This window comes from Xyrauchen texanus, chromosome 30 (genome assembly GCF_025860055.1).
Source record: "Xyrauchen texanus isolate HMW12.3.18 chromosome 30, RBS_HiC_50CHRs, whole genome shotgun sequence".
In the NCBI taxonomy this organism is placed as follows: domain Eukaryota; kingdom Metazoa; phylum Chordata; class Actinopteri; order Cypriniformes; family Catostomidae; genus Xyrauchen; species Xyrauchen texanus.
The window spans coordinates 11245614-11270917 of NC_068305.1; the positions used below are offsets into that span (position 1 = coordinate 11245614).

The 25304-nt window shown below is 37.8% G+C and overlaps 1 protein-coding gene across 1 annotated transcript; it reads left to right on the plus strand.

Annotated features, from left to right (window-relative positions):
- Nucleotides 1-1496: 1496 nt before the first annotated feature.
- On the plus strand, nt 1497-21453 carry LOC127624302 (syntaxin-binding protein 6-like). The gene is made up of 7 exons (XM_052099070.1): nt 1497-1782; nt 9183-9350; nt 9483-9613; nt 9691-9940; nt 12417-12497; nt 17970-18142; nt 19766-21453. Exons 2-7 carry the CDS (start codon nt 9194-9196, stop codon nt 19784-19786), a joined length of 813 nt encoding a protein of 270 aa, XP_051955030.1. The 5' UTR covers nt 1497-1782; nt 9183-9193; the 3' UTR covers nt 19787-21453.
- The last annotated feature ends 3851 nt before the right edge of the window (nt 21454-25304 follow it).

Genomic DNA, 25304 nt, shown 5'->3' on the forward strand with positions numbered 1-25304 from the left:
AACTGGACTCCAGTCTTTACTGTTTAGCTTCAGTGAATACCGAGATGTTCCACTTTTATGAACCTCATGTTTTTCATTAAAACTGATATTGACCGCCTGCTCTGAGTCTCTGTTTATTTTAAATCCCAACTGTGTAGTTATTATGGGGATATATACTAATAGATATACTAATAGATCCCCATAATAATCTACTTTTAGATGTTGCCTTCTGGTCAGCACGAAGTAAATGGAAAACAATACAAAACAATTGTATTAATCCATGTTGGGGAAATGAGTTTTGCATGTATACAGTAAGTCAGAGTCAAACACTGGGGTACAGGTAACCACACAGTATATACACCAATCAGCCACAACATTTAACCAACCTGCCTAATATTATGTAGGTCCCCCTCGTGCCGCCAAAACAGCACCAACCTGCATCTCAGATGTTATTCTTCTCAACACAATTGTACAGAGCGGTTATCTGAGTTACTGTAGACTTTGTCAGTTCGAACCAATCTGGCCATTCTCTGTTGTCCTCTCTCATCAACAAAGCATTTCCATCCACAGAACTGCAGCTCACTGGATGTTTTTTGTTTTTGGCACCATTCGGAGTAAACTCTAGCCTGTTATGTGTAAAAATCCCAGGAGATCAGCAGTTACAGAATTACAACAATCATGCCACGGTCCAAATCGCTGAGATCACATTTTTCCCCATTCTGATGGTTGATGTGAACATTAACTGAAGCTTCTGACCCATATCTGCATTTATGCACTGCACTGCTTCCACACGATTGGCTGATTAGATAACCACATCGAAGTCTGTTGGTGCTAGATGGGCTGGTTTGAGTATTTCTGTAACTGTTGATCTCTTGGGATCTGCAAAGCTGTCATTGCTGCATGTGGAGGATTTTTGATGAGAATTTGAAGTAGTTTAAAAAAAAATCAAGTTGTAATAGTAATTTTTCATGTTATTAATGTCCTGACTATAAATTGTGATCAGTTGAATGCCACTTTGGTGAATAAAAGCACCAATGTCTTTCCATAAGAGCAAAATCTATATACATTATTCCAAACTTTTGGCCACCAGTGTGTGTGTGTATATATATATATATATACACACACACACACACACACATTCTTCGGCTTGGTTAAAAAAAAAATCATTTTAATCTTTTATAAACTAATAAGAATTTGTGATCTGTATAAATTGTATTATATCGTAAAAAATATTATATGACTAATTATGTAAAATTATAAATGATCAAACTATACATTTATATGAACTGCAATGTAAAATATTGTTTATATGATGTGCTTGGTTTAATCTAAAGAATGCATTTCAATTTAAATACTATTTTGCTGTCGTGCATAACAAACCAAAATAAAAGAATATATATTTTTTATTAGATTATTAATTTCCATTTACGGGCGAGATTGCACGTCATCACTGTCATTGATTTCCCTAAGACAAAGGAGAGAGAGTGTGTGTGTGTGTGTGTGCGCTGCCTACTTTTTAGCGAAGGCGTTCCCGTGTAAGCTCAGCACATTCGGTTCTGACTCATTTTTGATGCCCAAACAGCTGTATATTTAGGCAGTTTAGTAAACTCACCAGGGATTGGGACACAGTTTATGTTCTCCAGAACGCACCACACACACACGCGCGCGCGCGCTTGACTTTCCTGTTTCCCATTAGTGTACACGCGGGATGAAGATGGTTTGACGACGCAGATACAAACCGGGTTACTAAAAGCTTTTGACCGCTCTTCAGGGTTTGCTGAGGAAAGAGTGAGAGAGAGAAAGGTAAATCAGAGGATGTGTTCATTTATAAAGTAGTTCTGTGGATTTGTGAATGTTGAAGTTGTTCTGGTGTTTCATGACTTTAAAGAAACAGGTAGTTTACACTATTTCGATCTTGGATTTCGTGGTCATAAACTAAAAAAATGTCGTCGACCTAATTCAATTCAGAGAGTTGAACGTTCCAGACGCTCTTAATGAAATAAACGAAAAGAATAAAAATAAAATGATATAAAAATGATTATATACATAAATACATATATATATAAACACACACACACACACACATTTTTGTAATTCGTTTTAAATAACCGAATGCCTGCCTGCATGTTGGTTACACAATCTGACTTCAATTTGGAAGACAAAAGAACCACTTTTTTACTTTTAAGCCTTTTGGAAGAAGAAAAAAAATCTAATGATTTTGAAATCAAATTTAAATTAATATATATGATATACATGCACACACAGTGCATTCAGAAAGTATTCATACCCCTTATGATGTTGCAGCCTTAAAGGGTAACTAAACCCCTGCTCAGAGTCTGACTCCACCCACTAGCAATATTTGAAAAATGCTCGAAAAGTGGGCAGACCCCAGCGGGGATAGAGGGGACGAACCGAGGGCGGGGATGAGCGGGGGGGGGCGTGCACCTGAGACCCAATTGACAGCTGCTGTCAGACTCTTAAATGGAGTGTGACGCAAGTAGCTTTGCCACGGAGCGGTCTTTTGAAGTCGAGGACCTTTCTCCCCCACCTTCACCTGAAGTGAAGGAGGGTGAATTGTCTTTGGACACAGGGCCGGAGCCATATCAATTCGAGCCACTGACTCAAACTGCGGTTTTAACTCCCTGCTGAGCATCCGAGTGCGCATTCACCTTCACTCGCGTGCAGGAAAAACAAACGAAACGCTGTTCAGTGATGTTTATCCTTTTAGCAGGATTTTTATTTAGCAAGCTTCACTTGAACATAACATCAGTTAGCTGTTCTCTCAACTTAGAAGAATGTGACGTAAAGCGTAACATCATCATGTACAAAACCATATACCTCCAAGTAAAACTATACAGGTAGTCAATACTGTAACACAATGTATAAGGGTGCAATACGTTTAACACTCCCGCATCGCGAACACGCGTTTGTCGACCCCAGAGGATTAACTTTAGCCTAACCATAAATTGTGATTCAAATATGATCACTCACCTCAAGACGCCGCTGAGGTGGTGGAGTCCATGCAGGAGGAGCAGCGTTTGGCACTGCGTCGCTTTTCAGCGCGAGCTGTTTGGAGAAGCCCATTTCCACCTCCATTGCATTGGAAAAGCAATCCCGCGTAAAATGCAGTTTGCACACTCCTACAGCTCTAGGCGGGAACTCGCGGTCTTCCAGAACAAGGACGTGCAACTCCTGGCGCCTAATTTCCAAGTCTATATGGAAAGCAATACAGTCAACCAGCAACATTACACCTACGTACCATCCTGACCACTGTACTAAATACAGATAATCTACGCTAACTTGAAGCTATCCTAACTGACGCAATACTATGCTACTAACTAACTATGCTTCTAACAATACTACACTAACAAATATGCTAATTAACTACCTAGGCTACACGAAATAATCTAAATAACTATATAAATGCTATGCTAAATAGATGCTAAAATACTCTATCCTGATCGTTTTCAATACTCGCAATTCCAACTCCTGACTCGCTACAGTGGTTTTGATGAAACAAGATGGTTTTTATACTGCCATGAGCGTGGTAGCTCGTACCAAGGGCGTGGTGAGCTGGAACCTGCTTACGTCAGCTGTCACCGCTTACGTCACAAAGTACCACAAACAGCCAATAGGAAAATTCAACTGCAGTAGCCACCGTTCAACCTGAAGAGGGCAGCACTCAGATGTTTTTACACCATATATTGTAGAATTAAAACACTTTATACACAAATGTCAAAAAAATGACTTGAATCAATGACCAGTACTAATAAAGCCCCATGCTTACAGATCATTAACTAAAAAAAGTTGGTTTAGGGTTTAGTTACCCTTTAAGCTAAAATACCCCCACATCAATCTATATGCCATACCCTATATTGACAATGCAAAAAACAGATTTTTCAATCTGTATTTCAATAAGTATATCCCTGTATTTTGCTGCCTTCTACCCTGACCAGTCCCTCAGTTCCTGCTACTGAATGACACCCCCGCAGCATGATGCTACCACAGCCATGCTTCACCGTTGGGATGGTATTACGCAGGTGATGAGTGGTGCCTGTTTCCTCCAGACATAACGCTTGGAATATAGGTCAAACAGTTCAATCTTCGTTTCATCAGACCAGAGAATCTTGTTTCTTGCGTTCTGAGACTCCTTTAGGTGCATTATGTGTCTTGCACTGAGGAGTGGCTTCTGTCTAGCCACTCTACCATAAAGTCCAGATCGGTGGAGTGTTGCAGTGAAGATGTCTGGAGCTCAACCAGAGTGACCATTGGGTTCTTGGTCTAACCAAGGCCGCCCTCACCTTATTGCTCAGTATGGCTGGGTGGCCAGCTCTAAGAAGTTTCCTGGTTGTTCATAACTTCCATTGAAGAACCATGGAGGCCAATGTGCTCTTGAGAATCTTCAATGCAGCTAAATTGTTTTTAGCCTTCACCAGATCTGTGCCTCGACACAACCCTGTCTCTGAGCTCTGCATGCAGTTCCTTTGACTTCATGGCTTGGTTTTTGCTCTGATATGCATTTTCAGCTGTGAGACTAGATGTGTGTGCCTTTCCAAATCATGTCCAATCAATTTAATCAAAGTGTAGAAACATCTCAAAGATGATCCAGAGAAATGGGATGCTAAAATATGATATTTTAATTTTCTCTAAAATTTCACGTGTTGACATTATATTTTTCTGTTTAACTCTCGCTGATAAACTATGTCGATACTTCAGATGTCGCGAAAAACTGGTTTGGAAACGTAAATGTCAAGTCAAGTCAAGTCAAGTGGTTTTTATTGTCGTTTCAACCATATACAGTTAGTACAGTACACAGCAAAACGAGACAACGTTCCTCCAGGACCATGGTGCTACATAAAAACAACAAAGGACCAACATAGGACCACATGAGACTACACAACGAAATAAAATACCTATATAAACTACCTATATAAAGTGCACGTGCAAACATGTGCAAAAAGTACGGGACAGTACAACAAATTACTGACAATGAACAGGACAATAGACAGTGCAGCGCCGACCAGTACTCAGTAGTGCAAAAAGATGACAGTTTCTAAAAATGTAAACATAACATACTATGAGATAATATTCTATGCACATAGCAGTTATTGAGGTAGCAGACAGTTATAAAGTGACAGTAATTAAAGTGCAACTCAGGACACGTGTGTGTCAAACCAGTCTCTGAGTATTGAGGAGTCTGATGGCTTGGGGAAGAAGCTGTTACACAGTCTGGCCGTGAGGGCCCGAATGCTTCGGTACCTCTTGCCAGACGGGAGGAGGGTAAAGAGTTTGTGTGAGGGGTGTGTGGGGTCGTCCACAATGCTGGTTGCTTTATGGATACAGTGTTTTTTGTAAATGTCTTTGATGGAGGGAAGAGAGACCCCAATGATCTTCTCAGCTGTCCTCACTATCCTCTGCAGGGCTTTGCGGTCCGAAACGGTGCAAGTCCCAAACCAGGCAGTGATGCAGCTGCTCAGGATGCTCTCAATAATCCCTCTATAGAATGTAGTGAGGATGGGGGTTGGGAGATGTGCTTTCCTCAGACTTCGAAGAAAGTAGAGACGCTGCTGGGCTTTCTTGGTGATAGAGCTGGTGTTGAGGGACCAGGTGAGGTTCTCCGCCAGGTGAACACCAAGAAATTTGGTGCTCTTGACAATCTCCACAGAGGAGCCGTCGATGTTCAGCGGAGTGTGTTCACCTTGTGCTCTCCTAAAGTCAACAACCATCTCTTTTGTTTTGTCGACATTCAGGGACAGGTTGTTGGCTCTACACCAGTTCGTCAGCCGCTGCACCTCCTCTCTGTATGCTGACTCGTTGTTCTTGCTGATGAGACCCACCACGGTCGTGTCATCGGCGAACTTGATGATGTGATTCGAGCTGTGCATTGCTGCACAGTCGTGAGTCAGCAGAGTGAACAGCAGTGGACTGAGCACACAGCCCTGGGGGCCCCAGTGCTCAGTGTGGTGGTGGTGGAGATGCTGTTCCCGATCCGGACTGACTGAGGTCTCCCAGTCAGGAAGTCCAGGATCCAGTTGCAGAGGGAGGTGTCCAGGCCCAGCAGGTTCAGCTTTCCAATCAGGTGCTGGGGAATGATTGTGTTGAATGCTGAGCTGAAATCTATGAACAGCATTCGAACGTATGAGTCCTTATTGTCTAGGTGGGTGAGGGCCAGATGGAGGGTTGTGGTGATGGCATCGTCCGTTGAACGGTTTGAACGATCACGCAAACTGCAGTGGGTCTAGTGAGGGGGGCAGCTGGGTCTTAATCTGCCTCATGACGAGCCTCTCGAAGCACTTCATGATGATGGGTGTAAGTCGCGACGGGACGGTAGTCGTTGAGGCAGGACACTGAAGACTTCTTTGGCATGGGGATGATGGTGGTGGCCTTGAAGCACGTTGGAACAACGGCGCTGCTCAGAGAGATGTTGAAGATGTCGGTAAGAACATCTGCTAGCTGGTCTGCACATCCTCTGAGCACTCTGCCAGGAATGTTGTCTGGTCCAGCAGCCTTCCGTGGGTTGACTCTACGTAGAGTTTTCCTCACATCTGCCGTGGTAAGACAGAGCACCTGGTCGTTGGGAGGAGGGGTGGACTTCCTCGCCATCACGTCGTTCTGCACTTCAAACCGGCGTAGAAGTCGTTCAGCGCATATGGAAGGGAGGCATCTTTGTCACAGGCAACTGATGTTGTCCTGTAGTTGGTGATGGCCTGGATGCCCTGCCACATGCGCCGCGTGTCACCGCTGTCCTGGAAGTGACTGTGGATTCTCTGGGCGTGTCGGCGCTTTGCCTCTCTGATTGCCCGTGACAGTTTGGCCCTAGCTGTTCTTAGGGCTGCCTTATCGCGTGCTCTGAAGGCGGAGTCTCGGGACCTCAGCAGCGTGCGCACCTCCGCAGTCATCCACGGCTTCTGGTTGGAGCGTGTGGTGATGGTCTTGGAGAAAGTGACATCATCAATGCACTTGCTGATGTAGCTGGTCACTGATGCTGTGTATTCCTCCAAGTTGGTAGAATCGCCATATGTTGCAGCCTCCCTGAACATGTGCCAGTCAGTACACTCAAAACAGTCCTGAAGAGCAGAGATGGCTCCTGCTGGCCAGGTTTTCACCTGCTTCTGAAGCGGTTTTGTGTGTCTGACGAGCGGTCTGTATGCTGGAATTAACATAACAGAGATGTGGTCTGAGTAGCCGAGGTGGGGCGGGGCTCCGCCCGTACGCGCCTGGGATGTTTGTGTAAACAAGATCAAGCCGTTAGCCCCTCTCGTTGCAAAGTCCACATACTGATGGAATTTAGGGAGCACTGTCTTGAGATTTGCATGGTTGAAATCTCCGGCGACAATAAACAGTCCGTCGGGGTGAGCGTTCTGCAGTTCGCTCATAGCCCCATACAGTTCACAGAGCGCTTCCTTAGCTTTAGCGCTGGGGAATGTAAACTCGGTTATGCAAACAGTGGTGAATTCCCGTGGTAGATAAAAGGTCTGCATCTAACAGTCACAAGCTCCAACAGCGATGAACAGTAACTAGAGACTAACATAGAGTTCTTGCACCATTCCGTGTTGATGTAAACACACAAGCCACCACCGCGAGTCTTACCGCAGAGAGCTGTATTTCTGTCGGCACGAAACGAGGCGAGCCCGTCTAGCTGAATGGCGGCATCCGGAACTAGTGTCTAATAGTTCCGGAGTAGTGGATGGCGGCATCCACTACTAGTGTAGTGTCACGCGACAGAATTTATCCCAATCGTTAGCCTGCATTAATGACTACAGTATACATCCTTGAAGCCATTTTATTGTTCGTGATTATAGATTGATCTAAACGCATAACAAATATCTTGTATCATGCACATCGACAAGTGCACAGAGAACAAATGAATGGCCACTATTTGTGATTAATTTAATTGCAGGAGCCATCCGTTTATGTATTAAAGTTTATTTTCCACACCATTCAAAATAATAGACGACAGACATAGAATTAGCCCACAATTCAAAAAAACATATTTCTATGCACAAAGATGTTTTAAATTAAAAATAAATACATTTTTACCCAGTTCTGTAGATGAAAAAAGTCGGCTGAATTACATTATCAGAATGTTCTACACTTTCAAGACTAACCTATCAGAACTATACTACTCCAATGCGGAGTTCACTTTCAGAAAATGAGCTTTTGAACATTTTAAAATGTTTAAAGATTATAAATCTAATCCTCTTTACCTCGTGAACCTGTGATAGGTGCAAAATCAGGACCAATAATACGGTCCTATCAGAAGGACAACTGTTCCCTTTTGATGCAATTCTTTGTCATCTGACTGCTTTTGTTTGTGAAATTAAAATGACCGTAAACTGTCTAATTTCAATGAATTGTCTCAATACTCTCCCCATTTTACCAAAACTTTGGAGGAAGAAAAATGAGGGCCATCTGGGCGAATTAGGTAAACTAATTTCTGTATGGAAACAGCTTAAGGGCACATTTCTTTTGCGATAAACCAAAATTTATGTGACAGTTTTTTTTTTAGGCATGTCGTCATCACGCACTCCATTTTTATCGCAAAAAGGCCATTTGAATGGAAACAGTCAGAAGACGGCAAATTTCGCACATTTTGTTTTTTTTACGGATTTTCACTTTGTCGATAACAAAATGCAGTGAAAAGTGGATGGAAACTAGGCTATTGCTGCATGTGGAGGATTTTTTTATGAGAACTCTTTGAAGTAGTTTAAGAAGTTCTGAATATTATTTTAATAGTAATGTTTCACATTATTAATGTCGTGACTATACATTGTGATCAGTTGAATGCCACTTTGGTGAATAAAAGCACCTATTTCTTTCCATAATAGCAAAATCTATACATTATTCCAAAATGTGTCCACCAGTGTATATATATATATATACACAGTATATACTGTATTTATTTTTCACATAATAATAATTAAAAAAAAATAATAACTTTCTTTGCATGTCTCCTGTACCAGTTTCAATACTACTCCAGCTACTTTTTTAAATTTTTTTATTAAGTGCTTGCAATGGTCCTCATTTGTAAGTCGCTTTGGATAAAATAGTGATTATTAAAGTGTTTAACATTTTGATGAGTAATATGCTTAATTTGCTATGTTTAATTGGCTAACATTACAAATGTTCACACTTTTTTGTGAAATTGTCACTTTCACACATTTTCAAACTGATTTATTGTCAATACTTGAAACATTTTCAAGGCACTTTAAAGATGAACATTCAGGCAGCCATCAGGTATGAGATCTTTGTCCCAAGAGATGAAAAGTTACTGGTAGCCATAGAGGTGAGGAGAAGGTTGAAGAGGAAGAGTCTTTCCTTCCTCAGTGCAGGCCGCAAGAGGAACTACTTAACTTTCCTCTGCTTGTCAGGTATGTCTCCATATTATCAGTAAGAAAAAAAACAATAATTATGTGTATTAGTTTGTTGAGGTATAAGATGCTCTTGAGAAGTTTGATGTAAGATGGACTTGCATCGCTGACTCAAGTTTCCTCTCCATGTAGTCACTAACACAAGACCAGCTCAAATCTTCATCACTAAAGTTAAAAAGTATCCAGGTTCGCGACAGTTCTCTAAAAGATCGCAGTGGTCTATAGAGCACCTTCGTCAAGTCAATGGCATCCACCCAAATAAGGTGACTACCTTTCATTTTCCTTCTAAATACAGTTTATATTTTCTTGTATTTATTTGACTGCTCTAAATATTTTTTAGGACTCTCCCGAGTTTGATCTAGTGTTTGATCGTGTTTCTGATCAATGGGAGGCTAGCTCAGCAGCGGAGAAGTGCATGTTTGTGCAAGTTCTGTATCATGCTTGTCAGAACTACTGGGAGGCAAAGCTCAGCCAAGAAAACCCGGTGACCCCTGGAGAACCGAAGATACCTGGAGCTATAGAGATCAAGAAGAGCCATGGTGCCCCATGCCAAACTGACTTTGTCAACTGTCAGCCAAAGCTTATGGGAGGTGAGATGGCTTCAGGAAGTAGACCTTATTCACAGAAGTGGCATCTTTTAATTTTTCATAGTCTCTTCAATGGACTGTACTGCAGTTTAAAGTGTTTTTGGATCACAGACAAAACATTGAAGAAATATCTTTCTAAGAACATTTAGTGTATCAAACAACTCCTGACAACATGAGTTGTGGAAAATCAGATGTGATCAAGGAGCTTTTTACAGCTTTATACCATGTGTGCCATTGAAGAGATGGTAAGTCTATCCCTCACAGCTGTGTTTTCATTCCCATTAAAAATCAAAGATGGCGCTACCTTGAATAAGGTCAATTGGCTTCATGTCAGAATTTATATGGATGGAGTAGCTGAGATCTTTAAAGAAAAAAATCCAGGATCAGTTTAAGTTAAGCTTAATTAACAGTATTTGTGGAATAATGTAAATGAACACAAAAAAAACATTTTGTGTCATACCTCATGTGGTTACAGTAAGGCACTTACAAAATAAATTCAAGTCATTTTATTTGTATAGCGCCTTTCACAACACACAATTTCAAAGCAGGTTTACAGAAGATCAGGTATTAAGAGATGATAAAACCGTAATATCTATAATGTCTTGGTCATCATTGTGTAGTTTTTATGTAGATTGTGAATTGTGTTTAATAAGTCATTAAATAATAATTGTATTTATAACCCCAGTGAGCAAGCCGAATGCGACCGTGGCAAGGAACACAAAACTCTATAAGATATATAGCGATACTCTATAAGAGAAAAATAACCCGAGTCGCTAGGTTGAGACAGGGAAACATATAAAATAATATTAGCATAGATGCCATTCAATTTATTGCAGAGTTATAGATCACGATCAATGTTTCTGGTTCTGACAGACCTAACTAAAGAAGCCTAATTGTGAGTTGAAGGATTTATTTGGTGTATGCCTGGCTAAATAGATGAGTCTTTAGTCTAGACTTAAACTGAGGGAGTGTGTCTGCATCTCCAACAGTGTTAGGGAGACTATTCCATAGTTCAGAAGCCAAATATGAAAAGGATCTACCTCTTTTTGTGGATTTAAATATATTAGGAACTATTAACAGGCCAGGATTTTGCGATCGTTATGAACATGATGGAATATAGCGTGGTAGAAGGTCACTTAAGGACTGCGGAGCTTGACCATCCAAAGCTTTGTACGTAGTTAACAGAATTTTAAAATTAATACGGAATTTAACAGGTAGCCAATGTAATGATGATAAAATAACGATCATATTTCTTGATTCTCGTTAACACTCTGGCTGCTGCATTTTGAACCAATTGAAGTTTATTTATTGATCTTGCTGGACATCCTCCCAGTAATGCATTACTATAATCTAGTCTTGAGGTCATGAATGCATGAATTCGTTTGTCGGCATCAGAAACGGAGTGCATGTGTCGTAATTTAGCAATATTTATTAGGTGGAAGAATGCAGTTCTACAAACATTGGTAACTTTATTTTCAAAGGACAGATTGGTATCAAATATAACACCTACATTCTTTGCTGTAGAAGATGATGTAACTGTACATCCATCGAGAGTCAAATTATATTTTAGCGGCTTATTTTTAGAGGTTTTTGATCCAATAATTAGTACCTCTGTTTTGTCTGAATTGAGTAGAAGGGAATTTCTGGCCATCTGATCTTTTATTTTATTGATCCACTCCACTAGTTTGGAGAATTGAGAAATCTCATCAGGTTTTGAAGAAATATAAAGTATGGTATTGTCTGCATAACAGTGGAACTTATTCCACGATTCCTGATAATATCTCACAGGGGAAGCATATACAAGGAGAAAAGCAGAGGCCCTAAATCTGATCCCTGTGGCACTCCGTACTTTTGTTTGGTTTGACAGTTCCTCATTAACATAGACAAAGTGGAAGCGGCCTGCTATATAGGACCCAAGCCATGCTAATGCAACTCCACAAATGCCAACATAATTCTCTAGCCCATTCAAGAGAATGTCGTGATTTATATTGGTGAATGCAGCACTAAGATCTAAAGGTACTAGAAGAGAAATGCAGCCACGATCAGATGATAAGAGCAAGTCATTTGTAACTCTGATAAGTGCAGTCTAAAGTTTCTTTGGACATGTCCTAAGGATGGCGAATTGTGAATTGTGAACAAACGTTAAAATATACACTGTTTCAAAAGTAGTGTGGTAAAATTGCTTGCTACCTTATTTGTGTGAAGTTAATAAATTGGCTATAACTTTTATTTTCATGACAGTGAAGCCATGTAATCCTGGTTTGGATGTAACTTTACACAGATACTGAAACGGTGTTTATTTTAGCATTTAATTACTGGCCCCATTCACTTCCATTGTAAGTGCCTCACAAGTACCACTTATTTAATAAACAAGGGACAAATGAGGCTACAGATGCTGTTCATTGATCTTCACTTGTTCTGAATCTGTAATGTTCCTTGAAGCAAAACAATTGCCTTGAGTTGGTTTTCTTTATTTTAGATGCATGTTCTGTTAATATGGTCATCTACCGCTGCAAGATATTTTTGAACAGAATGAAGAACAGTATGATTTCAAACCAAGGTGAGTTTCAGGGTAAAGGTAAGCAGTTTTTTGTGCTGAATTAATTGTATTTTGCATTCCCAAAAAATATTACACCCATTAAATGTGACTGAGGCACACATCAGCCACAAAAGTATTGGGGCATTTAAGTTACGCTTTGTCATTGCATTAGATACAAAATCGCAAACCAAGTGGCATCTGCAAAGAAATGATACAAGCTTTTATAAAAAATTAACTTCACTTGTCTTTGCCTTTTTTATTTTTTAAGAAATTATCTCAAGGTAAATTTTATTGGATGTGTGAAGTCAGTTCCCCTCAAGTTTGTATACCATGTCGTAGCAGACATACCCTGGTAAAACTTTTCAATAAGATTCCATTTGTTAACATTAGTTAATGCATTAGGCATTCCTGAACAAACAATGAACAATATATATTTTTACAGCATATATTAATCTTTGTTAATGTTAGTAAATTAAAATACAAGTGTGCATTGTTAGCTCATGATAGAGCATTAAAGGGATAGTTCACCCAAAAATTTAAATTCTCATCATTTATTCACCCTGATGCCATCCCAGATGTGTATAACTTTCTTTCTTCAGCTGAAGACTTTTAGAAGAATATGTCAGCTCTGAAGGTCTATTCAATGCATGTGAATGGGTGGCAAAATTTTGAAGCTCCAAAATCCACAAGTGCAACATAAAAGGATTCCAAATGACTGTGGTGGTTAAATCCATATCTTCTGAAAGTATATGATGGGTGTGAGTGAGAAAAAGTTCAATATTTAATATTTGCTTTTTCCTTCACTTTGACTTTCTCCTGTTTTTGGTGATTCTAATTCTACATGCATATCACCTCCTACTGGGCAGGGAGGAGAATTTAAGTATTTTAACTTCAAATATGTCTCTCACCCACACTTATCATATTGTGTCTGTACACATGGATTTAACCACTGGAGGTTTGTTGAGTAGTTTCATAATCCCTTTATGTGGGTTTTGGAGCCTCCAAATTTTGACACCCTTTCACTTGCATTGAATGGACTTACAGAGCTGAAATATTCTTCTAAATCTCTCCATTTATGTTCAGCAGAAGAAAGTCATACACATCTGGGATGCCAGGAGGGTGAGTAAATAATGAGAGAATTGATATTTTTGGGTGAGCTATCTCTTTAATGTAACATATACAGCTTTTGATTTTAAAAATGTATTGATATGTTGAAATTAACAACTAAGATTAATAAATGCTGTAAGTATTGTTCATTATTAGTTTGTTAACTAAAGTTGTTAACTAATGCCCCCTGATTTGTGGTGTGAGAATTTTTTTCTTGTGACTGTCCTTTTAGTTTTTTCAGATTTTATATTATTTACTTGCTCGTTGAACTCTCATTTGTGCTGGATGGCCCTAAATCAGACTCGTTCTTGTGGCTGAATCACAGCCGTGCTGATGTGAGGTTATACAGCACTCTTGCTCGTGTTATATTGATTTAATATAATGCATTGACATTTAAACATTTGTGTGGCTTAATTTTCTTAATATATTTTTGTGCCAGTGTAAATAAAGCTTATGTATTATAGATATATTTTACTTTGAGGCAGGGTCAGAAATTATGAGGGCACGGGGCAAAAATGTCCTAGATATACATATTATGGTATAAAATGTTAGTTTATTTTGATTTTAATTCTTGGGGTACAAGGGTAATACATTCTCAAGCTTGAGAATTTGTGTTAATGAATTGATGTTTTCGGCATAAACAAATGACACACGGTTTGTTTCAAACGGTAGAAAAAAAATAAAAAATTCCCCTATTAAATCGAATCCAGGGTCAAATCTTGCCCCATGTGTAATATTTAAGGTCTGCTACTGCTTTCAGGCAATTCTGTTCATTTCCATCCTGTCCTGTATGTCTAGTTGTGTGGATCACATCAGTCAGGGTGAAGGCAGGAAGAGAGGGAGCTTTGTCGGCCCTGTTTTTGGGCAGTTGTTTGTTCTGATTGATCTCTTTGCAGTGGTGGAGAATGGTTCCATTGCAAAGAGGGCCTGATTAGTTCAGAGGCCACATTGTTGTGATGAAGGCATGCGCAGGGACACAAAGACAGGCGTTGAGGAGGAGGGGGTGAGGAGCAGAGAGTGAATTGGCACCAGGCTTCACAGTGGATCACGGATCATTGGGATGTAATGAATGGGAGAGGTGCCAAGTAGCTCTAGGAGGAGAAAATGCAGTGTAGAGCCCTTCTGTTCTAAATATACTATGATTTCTATTATTTTTAAATGATGAGTTTAGCTTGTGGCAGTGTGTTTTGAATTCTATTAGCATTTTCAAGTGTATATGTTTCTTAAAGCTGAAGTGTGTAATTTTTTTGCCACTAGTCTCACCAAATGGAATTGTGAGAATAAATACTGGTTTTCAAACAGATTTCAGAAAACTCCTCTATTTACCATTGGCAGGGTTTTTCCTGCATAGAGAATTACTAGGCTGCCGCCTCCGTCAAATTTCGTGCCGCTTCCGGCTGTCCACAAAACTCTGTCTTCATGGAAAGCATTGCACTTGGTGGATTGTCATTTGTAACTGAAAATTTCGGCAATAATAATAAAAAACATTTCCGTTGTCGAATAGTCACTTGATGTCATTTAACGTAACTTGAGATCATATAAATCTATAATGATGACATGCAAGACAAGAGGAGAGCTGCAGCTCGAGTGTCTGATGGAAACAACCATCACAGTTTTGTAATATATCTTTATTTCATACTTGAAGTTAAAATAATATGGGAGTATGCCATGTAAATAAACACAAACTCAAAAACTGTCATTCTCTGTGTGGTCAGAGCCACTTCAACCATTCGCAGAATAGACCCAATTGAGCGGGAGTCGATAAAAATAGGATAAGGTTGACTAAATATGATCAAATCGAAAAAGGATTTGACAGGACTAAGACTAAATAAAAAACAGATGACAAAATTAACACTATTATTCAGTTGCAGGCCATTAGGAGTGTATTAATGCAAAGCCAACGTTTACGTGTTCTTAACATCACTTTTTTTTTTTTATCAGTATGGTACCACCTCTACCTCATTTTGAGCCAGGAAATACCCTGATTGGTTGTAAAAACAGATAATCCTGGCCCAAACTAATGTTCCTGTGTCAAACTGGACTGGTGGCTCAAACAGAGAAATGTTTGATTGGTGCCACAAATGTTACACCTTTTTTATTTTTTTCATGTTAAATAACCTACAAATGGCTCTCATGTAGTTGAGTCTGCATCTTAATTGCTGGGATCCAAAAATAATTTTAACATAACAAAAAAATACAGCTTCAACACAAGTCTAATCTAGAGTACAGGAATTTGTGTTCACATGCGTTTCTGAATATTTTAAGGACATATTTAAAGGTACAGTAAGCATCGTTAGCTGTTCTGAAACTTCTGCTAGACTTGGACACGCCTCCTCTTTCCAAAACCCTGCCCTACACAGATATTGTCAAGACTGTTGTAATCAGAGATAGAGCTGGAGCGTTAGGTCTCATGTGAAGTCATAATTGTGCAATGATGAAGTTGGTTTGTACAAAAACGTACACCTTTTACTTCCATAAAGAACAAATTGTGAACCAATGAATGGTGATATTAAGAGATTTTTTTAAGTTTAACCTGTAACCTAAACCTAATGATAAAGGCTAACCCTTTACCCAAACCCTTAACCTAAACATGATTTTAATAGAAAAATACGTTTTATGTATCACAAAAAAAGAAAACATCAGGGTTTAGAACAAGACTAGGTTAGTGTATTATAGGCTATTGAAATACATCAGTCATGGTACATCACTAATTCTGGAATGAGAAACCAGCTTTGTTCACAGACGCTTCCTTTTTTAAAATGAAGTGTTGGATAGGAGGCTAGCAAAAATTTGATGCCTGATTTGTATTGATTTTCAGCACAAGAAAAAAAAATACCTTGAAATGAGCAAAATTATCTGTACCTATTATTATCTACAATATTATTTTATAAAATTTGAAATGACTAAAAATAAATAATAATAATTAAATTACACAATTTATTATCGCCTCTGCTTCAAAAGGGTGCTCTCGTAAGATTAATACAAAGGCTGTGACAGACTTCCAGTATCGCAGCTCGTTTACGTTAAATAAGCCTACTCCCAAGCAAGTTTGAGCTTACAGACCTGTTGCCATGATAGCAACTCCAAGATGTTCTTTGAGGAATGTAACAATCCAGGATCGGATCAAATCGTCAACAATGAAATCCAGACGTCTCCCTAATCAATGTACAAAGAACGGGCCCCAGCTCGCAAAAACGCATAAATTAATTTGGATTAAACCCAAGAATGTGTGTAGTATGAGATGGAGATAAACAGACTAAAAGTAACAAAACAGAAGATAGACAAACATATTTGATGTAATGCGGCAGCACTTGGTGTAAACAAACTTGCGGTATCAGGACGATGTGTGTCAGTATTGAGTCTAAAACCACTACTGAGACCGATGGAATGAGTAAGAGCCCACTAAAACAAGATTAAAGTACCACCTGTTTTCAGCAGGGGGCAGTAAGCAAAACTCCAGCTGCTTGGCAACGTGCAGCTGAACAGACAACAAACCACAGTCAGGCATGCTTGACACTAGCGACAGCACAAGATGACCGTGATCCATTGTTCAAACGCATTCTTAGGAAATCTCGGACAGATTGACAAAATAAATTACAAAATGGATTGCTTCAGGCCAATGAAATAAACAATATATTGCTTTCTAAGCCCACTTTTTTTAACGTGTTATCAATGATTTACTCTACCACAATAATGCAATTAATTTGAGTTATCTGAATTATTAAATGTATAATAGATATTATTCATAATTATTTAAACAACATTAATATTTATATAATTATTTAATAATTATATATTGAATTAATTTTATTTGTGGGCCTCTCTCAGTAAATATTTGTTATATGCAATTAATTGTGATTAATGCAATATCAAGTAATTAATTTGATTAATTCATTTGACAGCCCTGTTTTAAAATGTGCTTAAAATCATACAAACTCACATGATACTAAGACTCCAGTCATATCAGTAATCTAGTATTTATTTTATTATTATAAATGTGTATTTTTTTTTTTTATAAATGTTATACATGGTGCTGGGCATTGCTTTTGCATGATGCTGCATCCATGGCACTAGGTATCAGTATAAGTCCAAGAATACTACCGTATCAGCCAACACAACATAAACAAAAACATTCCGGATGCACCTTTAAACTTGAATGATCTGCGTTAACTACAGTACCTCTCTCACATTTCTGCTTCCCATATATGATCTGCCCTGTGAACACACAGAATTATTGACAGGCAGAAAGCACCTCAAAATTATCAGAGTGGCTAAACAAAGAATCTGCTTGCAAGTCTAGGGCAGTTATAAGGACACCAAATTCCAGGATATCTGTCTGGCAAGGGACTTATTAATCCTTATTCATTTGTGTTCCCCCTCCTACAGCACCAGAACTATCCAAGGCCAGCCCCTCCCTTCCGGTGGTGAAGAAGATGGGAAATACAACGATGAGGTCCAGTCAGGTTCTGAGTGAGCGTGGGGAGCGTCTAATGAAGGCTGATGAGAAGACCAGCCACTTTTTGCATGGAGCCAAGCAGTTTGCAGAAGCTGCTCAGAAAGTGAGTTAATCAAAAGACCTACACCCACAACTTTGTGTTGCATCTTTCTGAAATAATTTTATTTTCTCCCTGAAGATTTTAAGCCATCACAGTTTTTGTTCAAACGCCATGTCATCTATGATAGAGGGGTGTATTAATCTGACCAATTAAGACATAAGAATTACTCATCTCAAAGTTTTATTACCAATAACATATTTATTGAGTGCAACAGTCTGGGTCCAGAAGTAAAAATCCCATTCAATTTTTCCATAGACAAATTGATTATTAACAATAACTTCTAAACCTTTAAAGACAAATCTACCGTGAGCTCCAAGGTTGTTAATTGATGGTATATGCTTCTGTTGAAGCCATCAGTCTGAATTATTTCAACTTCATTTTTAAATAATCGTGTTCAATAGTGGAATTTCTTGTGAAGAACTACACTACCCATAATCCTGAAGTGAGGTTCCATTTTTGCATGGAACTACTTTCTTACGTGGCGGATCAGAATCCGCCATTGCTGGTTCAAAACAAATGATGCGTTCAAGCCTTTATTAGTAATTCAAAAATGTCACTTCAGAAATAGTATCACAGCTTGTGCTGTTTCTAACAAGTTATTGGATAAACAAGGGTGTTTGTGTGTGTGAGGGCACGCGCGCATTTGCAATCATGGGGTTATTTCTCTCTATTTGGCAGTAGCCGGTGCGCAAGAGTCATTGCCTATAGAAAATGCAATGCCCTCCAATGTGGAAACATAGTTGTGTAATTAATCAGTCTGTATCTCTCAGCTGTGATGAGCCTTAATGCTGAAGTTGTTAGTTTAAAGCTATTTCCTAGATTTAGCAATATAGTAGTAATGGTGCTGTCACGGAGCACTGTTCTATGTAAACAATGACTAATGTATTCACTTTGTCACCAACTGGCTCATATTACAAAGACAAATTATCTTTTGCCACCACTTGCTGGCTAAAATATGTAATGTAAAAAAAAAAAAATAGATGTAAAAATGTGTTTACATTAACTCTTAACACGTATGCACTGCTCTTACTCTTAAGTTTAGGATGACGAACATTTATACACAGTGAAGTGTCCGAGTGCTGATGGTGTCTGACCATCAGTGCTCATGGAACATCTCTCGTCCAATCATATTCGAGGACCGGAACTAACTGTTGTGCATGTATGTAAGTGTGTGTATGTATGTGTTTATGTAAGTGTGTGTATGTGTGTATATATATATATATATATATATATATGTGTATGTATGTATGTATGTATGTATGTATGTATGTATGTGTGTGTGTGTGTATATATATATATATATATATATATATATATATATATATATATATATATATATATATATATATATATATATATATATATATATATATATATATAGTGACTAACCTTGGAGCTGGTCGGATTGGTTCATGGCTTGGAATTATTTATTTTTTTAAGCCATCTGGTAAAAGGAATGGGAAAAATACTTCCGGAATCGGTGTGAATACAAAAGTGGGCAGGCATTGTGGCTTCATAATGGTTTATAGTGAGAAACCGAATGTTTATACTCTTGTATCTATTTTAATTATTTAAATTTTAAAAAGTGTGATTTGTGACTTCTCTCGTATTCCTTTATTCTTCCAGCTGGCTCTGAAGCAGATTTAAAGGTTCTCTGGACGTCCTGCCAATAACCATTTTTTTTTTTGAAAAGGAGCTTTTAATTATCTTGTATTTATATATACCTTTTTATTTGTCTAATTGTCCACAGTGAATTCTTAGGATGCATCTTAGTCATTTTGTTGCATTAGTTGTTGTTGAAGGTTCGTGAGGTAGCTTAAGTATTTCTTTATTTTTGCAAACCACTGGATGGTCAAATCAAACCATTGTTGAGAGGTGGCATGGTGGTCTGTCTGTCTTTTGAATAAGATGATGATGATATAAACCTGATTGTTTTTTGCATTTAATATGCTATGCATGGGATAACGAAGCCAGCAGGTGGTTGATCCTCCCCTGTTAAGGTACATGATGCTGTGATTAAAATGAAGTTAGTTTAGGAGTAGAAAAAAGCCTTAATCCCTCCTTTCCTTTAGCTTGTTTCATTAAGCAACAAAGTGAAACAAATTTTAAATGAGTACACATCACTGAATTGATAACGAGTGTTGTATTGTGGACTAATTATCTTTTAATAATATTTTTGTGGTTTAAGCTGCATTCAAGGTGAATTTGTGCACTGTATGCCATAATATTATTGTCTCAGATTGCGTGCTGTGCATTAACTACTGAAGTGATTTATTTCTATGGATTTTTTTAATCCCCTCTATACCTTCTATATCTACACAGTGTAAATTGTTTTTTAGACACATTTTATGAGGGTGAGCAATTTAACAAGTAAATCACTTATGTAATATGCACTAATCTCACACATTCCACAACACTATAACAAAAGGGTTGCACTTTAGCTAGGATAGCACTGAACCATTAACAACTTTGGATTTAAATCTCTTTCAGTACTAAAGTATATTATAATTGTTTCATACAACAGGGGTTTCGAGGTTTATTTGTTTTTGTATTAACTTTAGCTTGGTCCCTCCTTGGGGTCAGTTTGAGAGGTGGCAAAAGGTAGACTAAATTTGTTTTTATATAATTGCTGTTGTAGTTGTCTAATAACGTTTAATGTCTTGATGAGATCAGCATTCAGGGATCATATTAGAATTGTCATTTGATAATGAAAATTCTAAGTATTGTATCAGCAGCAAATTTAACACAAATAAGTCACTTGAGAAATTTGATGTATGAACACTCACACATAAGAGTGTACTCCGTAATGGCTGTTGGATTCCACAAGGAGGCTGCGTGTGCTTTTTTTAGAATGATCTCTGTTATTTATTACATTCATTCATTAGAGATGCTGATGAATGCTGAAGGCTCATTGTGAAGTGTTTATGCATGTTAAATGTATTCTCTTTAGGTGTGATACATATGTGAATAACATTTCTGTCTGTCTATTCAATGTCTATTTGTCTCAAGTCTGTCCCAATTTTGGATGGTGTTTGTGAACGTCCTATGTAGTAGGAGTATGAACATGTCATTTAAAAAGGCCAGGGGGTGTTTCCACATTGATTTGAATACCCTGATTGGTGTTTGACATGTTTAATGCAACCTGCCTTATGATGTTCTGTTGCTTTAATTTATAGCCTATTCCCTAATACTGCATGTGTGTATCTAACTGAGAATTTTACCTGTCCTTGTTCATACATGTGCTCTTGTCTTGTGATACTTTTAGAAAACTATGTTAAATACATAAATGCCTCTCATTTAATCAATAAATGAAATGGGACCCAAATTGTTGTTTGGCCTGACATGTGTGGTGGTTGTGCATGCATTCTCTCTCCACTAGACGGCGCTCTCATACAACCATTTCAACATTCTGCAGTAAATCACATCTTGATTTAAACTGAAAACTATTACAATTGTAATTTGCATTCATTTATTCAATACATATTACATTTAATGCATGTGAATTTTATTTTGACCCAGAGCACTTTAGATCAGTTTCTCTCAGTATTATATTCCAATGTAATGTCTGGCTGTATACTGTACACATACAGTGGGGGCCTAAAGACAGAGACCACATTGAAAATCTGGGTGTTTGTTTTATTTATATACACTTTTTAGGAATTTGAATGTATGATGTAAAATGAATAACACATATTTAAGATTCTGCACTATTAGATCACTAATCAAATGACCGTAAACATGACCATGTTAACAGTTTTGTGAGATTTACATACAGTGGCCACAAAAGTATTTGGACACTTAAGGCACACTTAAAAATGAATGTCTTTGTATTACTGTATACAGTAGATCCACAGTTTTCCTGACAAACCGCTGTGCGCTATGATGATTCTGATTGCCACCGGACTGATCTGTTGTCAGTCTCCATGAGACACAATTTAAAAACTAGCAACACGAGTGATCCAGATGGAGAACAACAACCATTTTAAGGGTCAGTTAGTTCAGGCTAAACTTGAGCAGCTTTTGGCTGCCATTATAAATCAATGTAGTTAACCTTGGGCCATCACTTCACGTAATCTACCCACTTCTTAAACTTTGACAGGTGAGGCGCTGTCAAACGACAATCATTGTGACACTGTAAAGCATGGTCGGGCCATGGGGGGTGCATTGCCCCCTAACATTTTTTGTGCCCCTCATTCGCATGGTGAAATACCAAGGGGGACACCCGACAACCCACAGAATTAATGTAAGAGCTTTTTATAAAATTATAACCTTTGCATTTATTTTAAACCCTCCAAAAAATGGCCCCATTCACTTCCACTGTAAGTGCCTCACTGTAACATTGATTTTTGCTTTTTTAAAAGGATGAATGAGTGTAAATGGTTGTGGTGAAAACATTGTCAAAAATACTGTCCATTGAACGTAACTTGTTTTGAACACAGAATAATTCTTTAAATGTGCGTTCAGTAACATTCGTGTTTATGATGCAGTTCTCAATTACATATGCCGTTGTAGAAATGCAGTATTTTCATTCTCATAAATGATGCCCACCCAGCACAATGTGTTGTAGAATAGTAATTTCATGTCAGTGTACTGTACATCATTTAAAGTATATTTTTCTAAAACAATTTTCTACTATTTCTATCTGTTTATAACTTTAAAAATTGGCACACAAAAAAAAGCATTGAGTGCATCTTTAATGTGACAAACTGCACCTGTTGTAACTCTGCTAGGACGCCTTGATTTCATACATGTAGTAAAATCACCTTGAGACCAGATGGTTAAAATTAATTCCAAAATGGCTCAGAAAAGTCAAAGTCTAACATAAGTTGTTTGCGGAGGACACTTTGTTTGATATTTAGTTGTACCCATTCATACATTAGTGTACTCAAATACTTTTTGGAGCCACTTTATACTTTGAGTATTTTTACATTTTGCCAAGTGTTGTCACACAGAACATGATGAGTGGGCAGAGACAGGATGCAGCCAGTGACCTGCAGAGATGATGCACCACACTGCTGGATCAGCATCTCCTGTATGCAGCATCCTGCAGGATTATGTGCCTGTACTGTGACCAAACAAAGGTCAAGACTCATTATATGACTCCAGGATTGATGACTTGTAAGAGCTGTGCTTGACACTGCATGGATTAATTCGCTGTGATTTCATAATCTGATGTGCTATAGATTATATCATAATCTGGCCCTCAGAAAAGAATTATGGCAATCGATCCAAATGATTTAGCATTCTTGAGGTGCGAGTGTGATATTGACCTGGAAGATATATTTCCAGAAGCGTGAAGAGCGCTGAGGTGCAGGTCGTGACTTTCTGATGATGAGACAGCATTTAGTAAACATCAATTGTATATTGACTCACCCAGGATCTTCCCCCTTGAGATTTAATGTTGCTCGGGAGCTTCACATGAACACTGAATGACCTTTAAAGGATTTGAATGGTCATTGACCTTAGAGAATCCATGAAAAAGTGAATAACGTCTTAAATGAACATTCTCTTATTTTCATTAATTATGTTCTTAAAAGATATGATGAAGAACTAGATATTTCACTGCAGGACAATAAATAATAGAAGTTATTCTGATACATTTGATTTTATTTTTGAGGTGATGATGCCACAGATATAGAACAGGACTCATTATTTCCACACTGAAATTTCACAAGAGAAACGTACCGAGTTACACATAACGCATAAGTTAACATTTGTATTTTCTCAGGCACAAATTGTGTCCATATGCATAACTTGAATAATTTCAGTCGTACACACAAATTACAATAGGCATATCCTACTGTTAATGTGTTACACTTGCTATAGTTAATTTCCATGCTGCTGCTTCATCAAATAGCAATGTTAAATGTAAACCAGAAAATGTAAAGCCAATCACTGAAACAACAGCGCCACCTTGAGTAAGAAATAGCATGTATAATATGTGTACACAAGCATATGGAATACTGCAAATTTGCCATCGTCACACAGAAAATCAACATAAGTCATTAGTATGATTCAAGTACTAATTTGTCTTGTAATAAAGAACTATATATCATGTGATATAAATATGAAAATATTAATATCATAAATATTATTTATGAAAAATAAAAGCCACACTATTATGTTAAATAACATACCTCGGGTCTTTAACGATCCTATACACTTTTGGTAATCAAGCTGTTATTTAAGAATAAATTGACAAATTAAAAAAAACTTTTCTTTTGTTTATACTATTCAGAAGAGGAATACTAAAGAGGTGGTGGTGGTGGTGGTGGGGGAGGGGTATAGAAGGCCATGGGTAACTAAAGACCTGCGGTATGCATTAAAGAGTTAATGGTTCCATTAAAATGATCTTATTTTTCAGGAAGAAATATTTGGAAATAAGAAATGTGTTTGCCCTCCGCATCTGTTGCCAAATTATGAGAGAATTTCAGATTTCAACAGATCAGGTATAACTCCGATATAAATGTAATCAAGTTCGAAGAAAAGGCTTGTTTACACAGATGTTTAGAGGCACTAGACCTGGAACTATTGGAACTTTTTATTGAATAAAAATTATAAACAAACAAATGTATTTACATTTATTATTTATATTTGTTAAATGAAATTACTTTTTTATAAAACAAAACTTGTAATGTTTATGACTATCTTTAACTGCACATAGTCATATACAACCATTCAGAAACTGCACTGCCCAAGTTAAGTGTTAGGAGCCTTCCACACAACATGACAACTCTGTAACAGTACTTGGTTTAATTTCTTCACTAAAAGGAACCGCTTCATTCATTAAAGAGGCATTGTTAACACTTTACAATAAAGTTCCATGTGTTAGCATGAGCTTTAATATACAGCATTTATTAACCTTAATGTTATTTACAACATAAACTAATACATTTTCAAATCAAACATTTTATTTGTTAGCATTAGTTAATGCACTATTAACTAACATGAATTAACAATGAACGATTATATTTTTATTAACTAATGTGAACAAATATTAATAAATGCTGTAAAAAACATATTGTTAATTGTTTGTTCATGATACCAAATGTATTATCTAATGAAACCTTATTGTTAAGTGTTAGTCATTCATTAAGGAACCACATTACTACTAAGAACCGGCTAATAAGAGTCATTCGTTCTAGAATCAGACTCCACTGGTCAC

What these genes read in the sequence shown, in the direction of transcription:
- LOC127624302 (XM_052099070.1), top strand. Translation starts at nt 9,194, where the DNA reads ATGAACATTCAGGCAGCCATCAGGTATGAGATCTTTGTCCCAAGAGAT. An exon ending in AACTTTCCTCTGCTTGTCAG is followed by an intron (nt 9,351 to 9,482) that starts GTATGTCTCCAT and finishes CTCTCCATGTAG; the next exon opens with TCACTAACACAAGACCAGCT. An exon ending in TTGCAGAAGCTGCTCAGAAA is followed by an intron (nt 18,143 to 19,765) that starts GTGAGTTAATCA and finishes TTATTCTTCCAG; the next exon opens with CTGGCTCTGAAGCAGATTTA.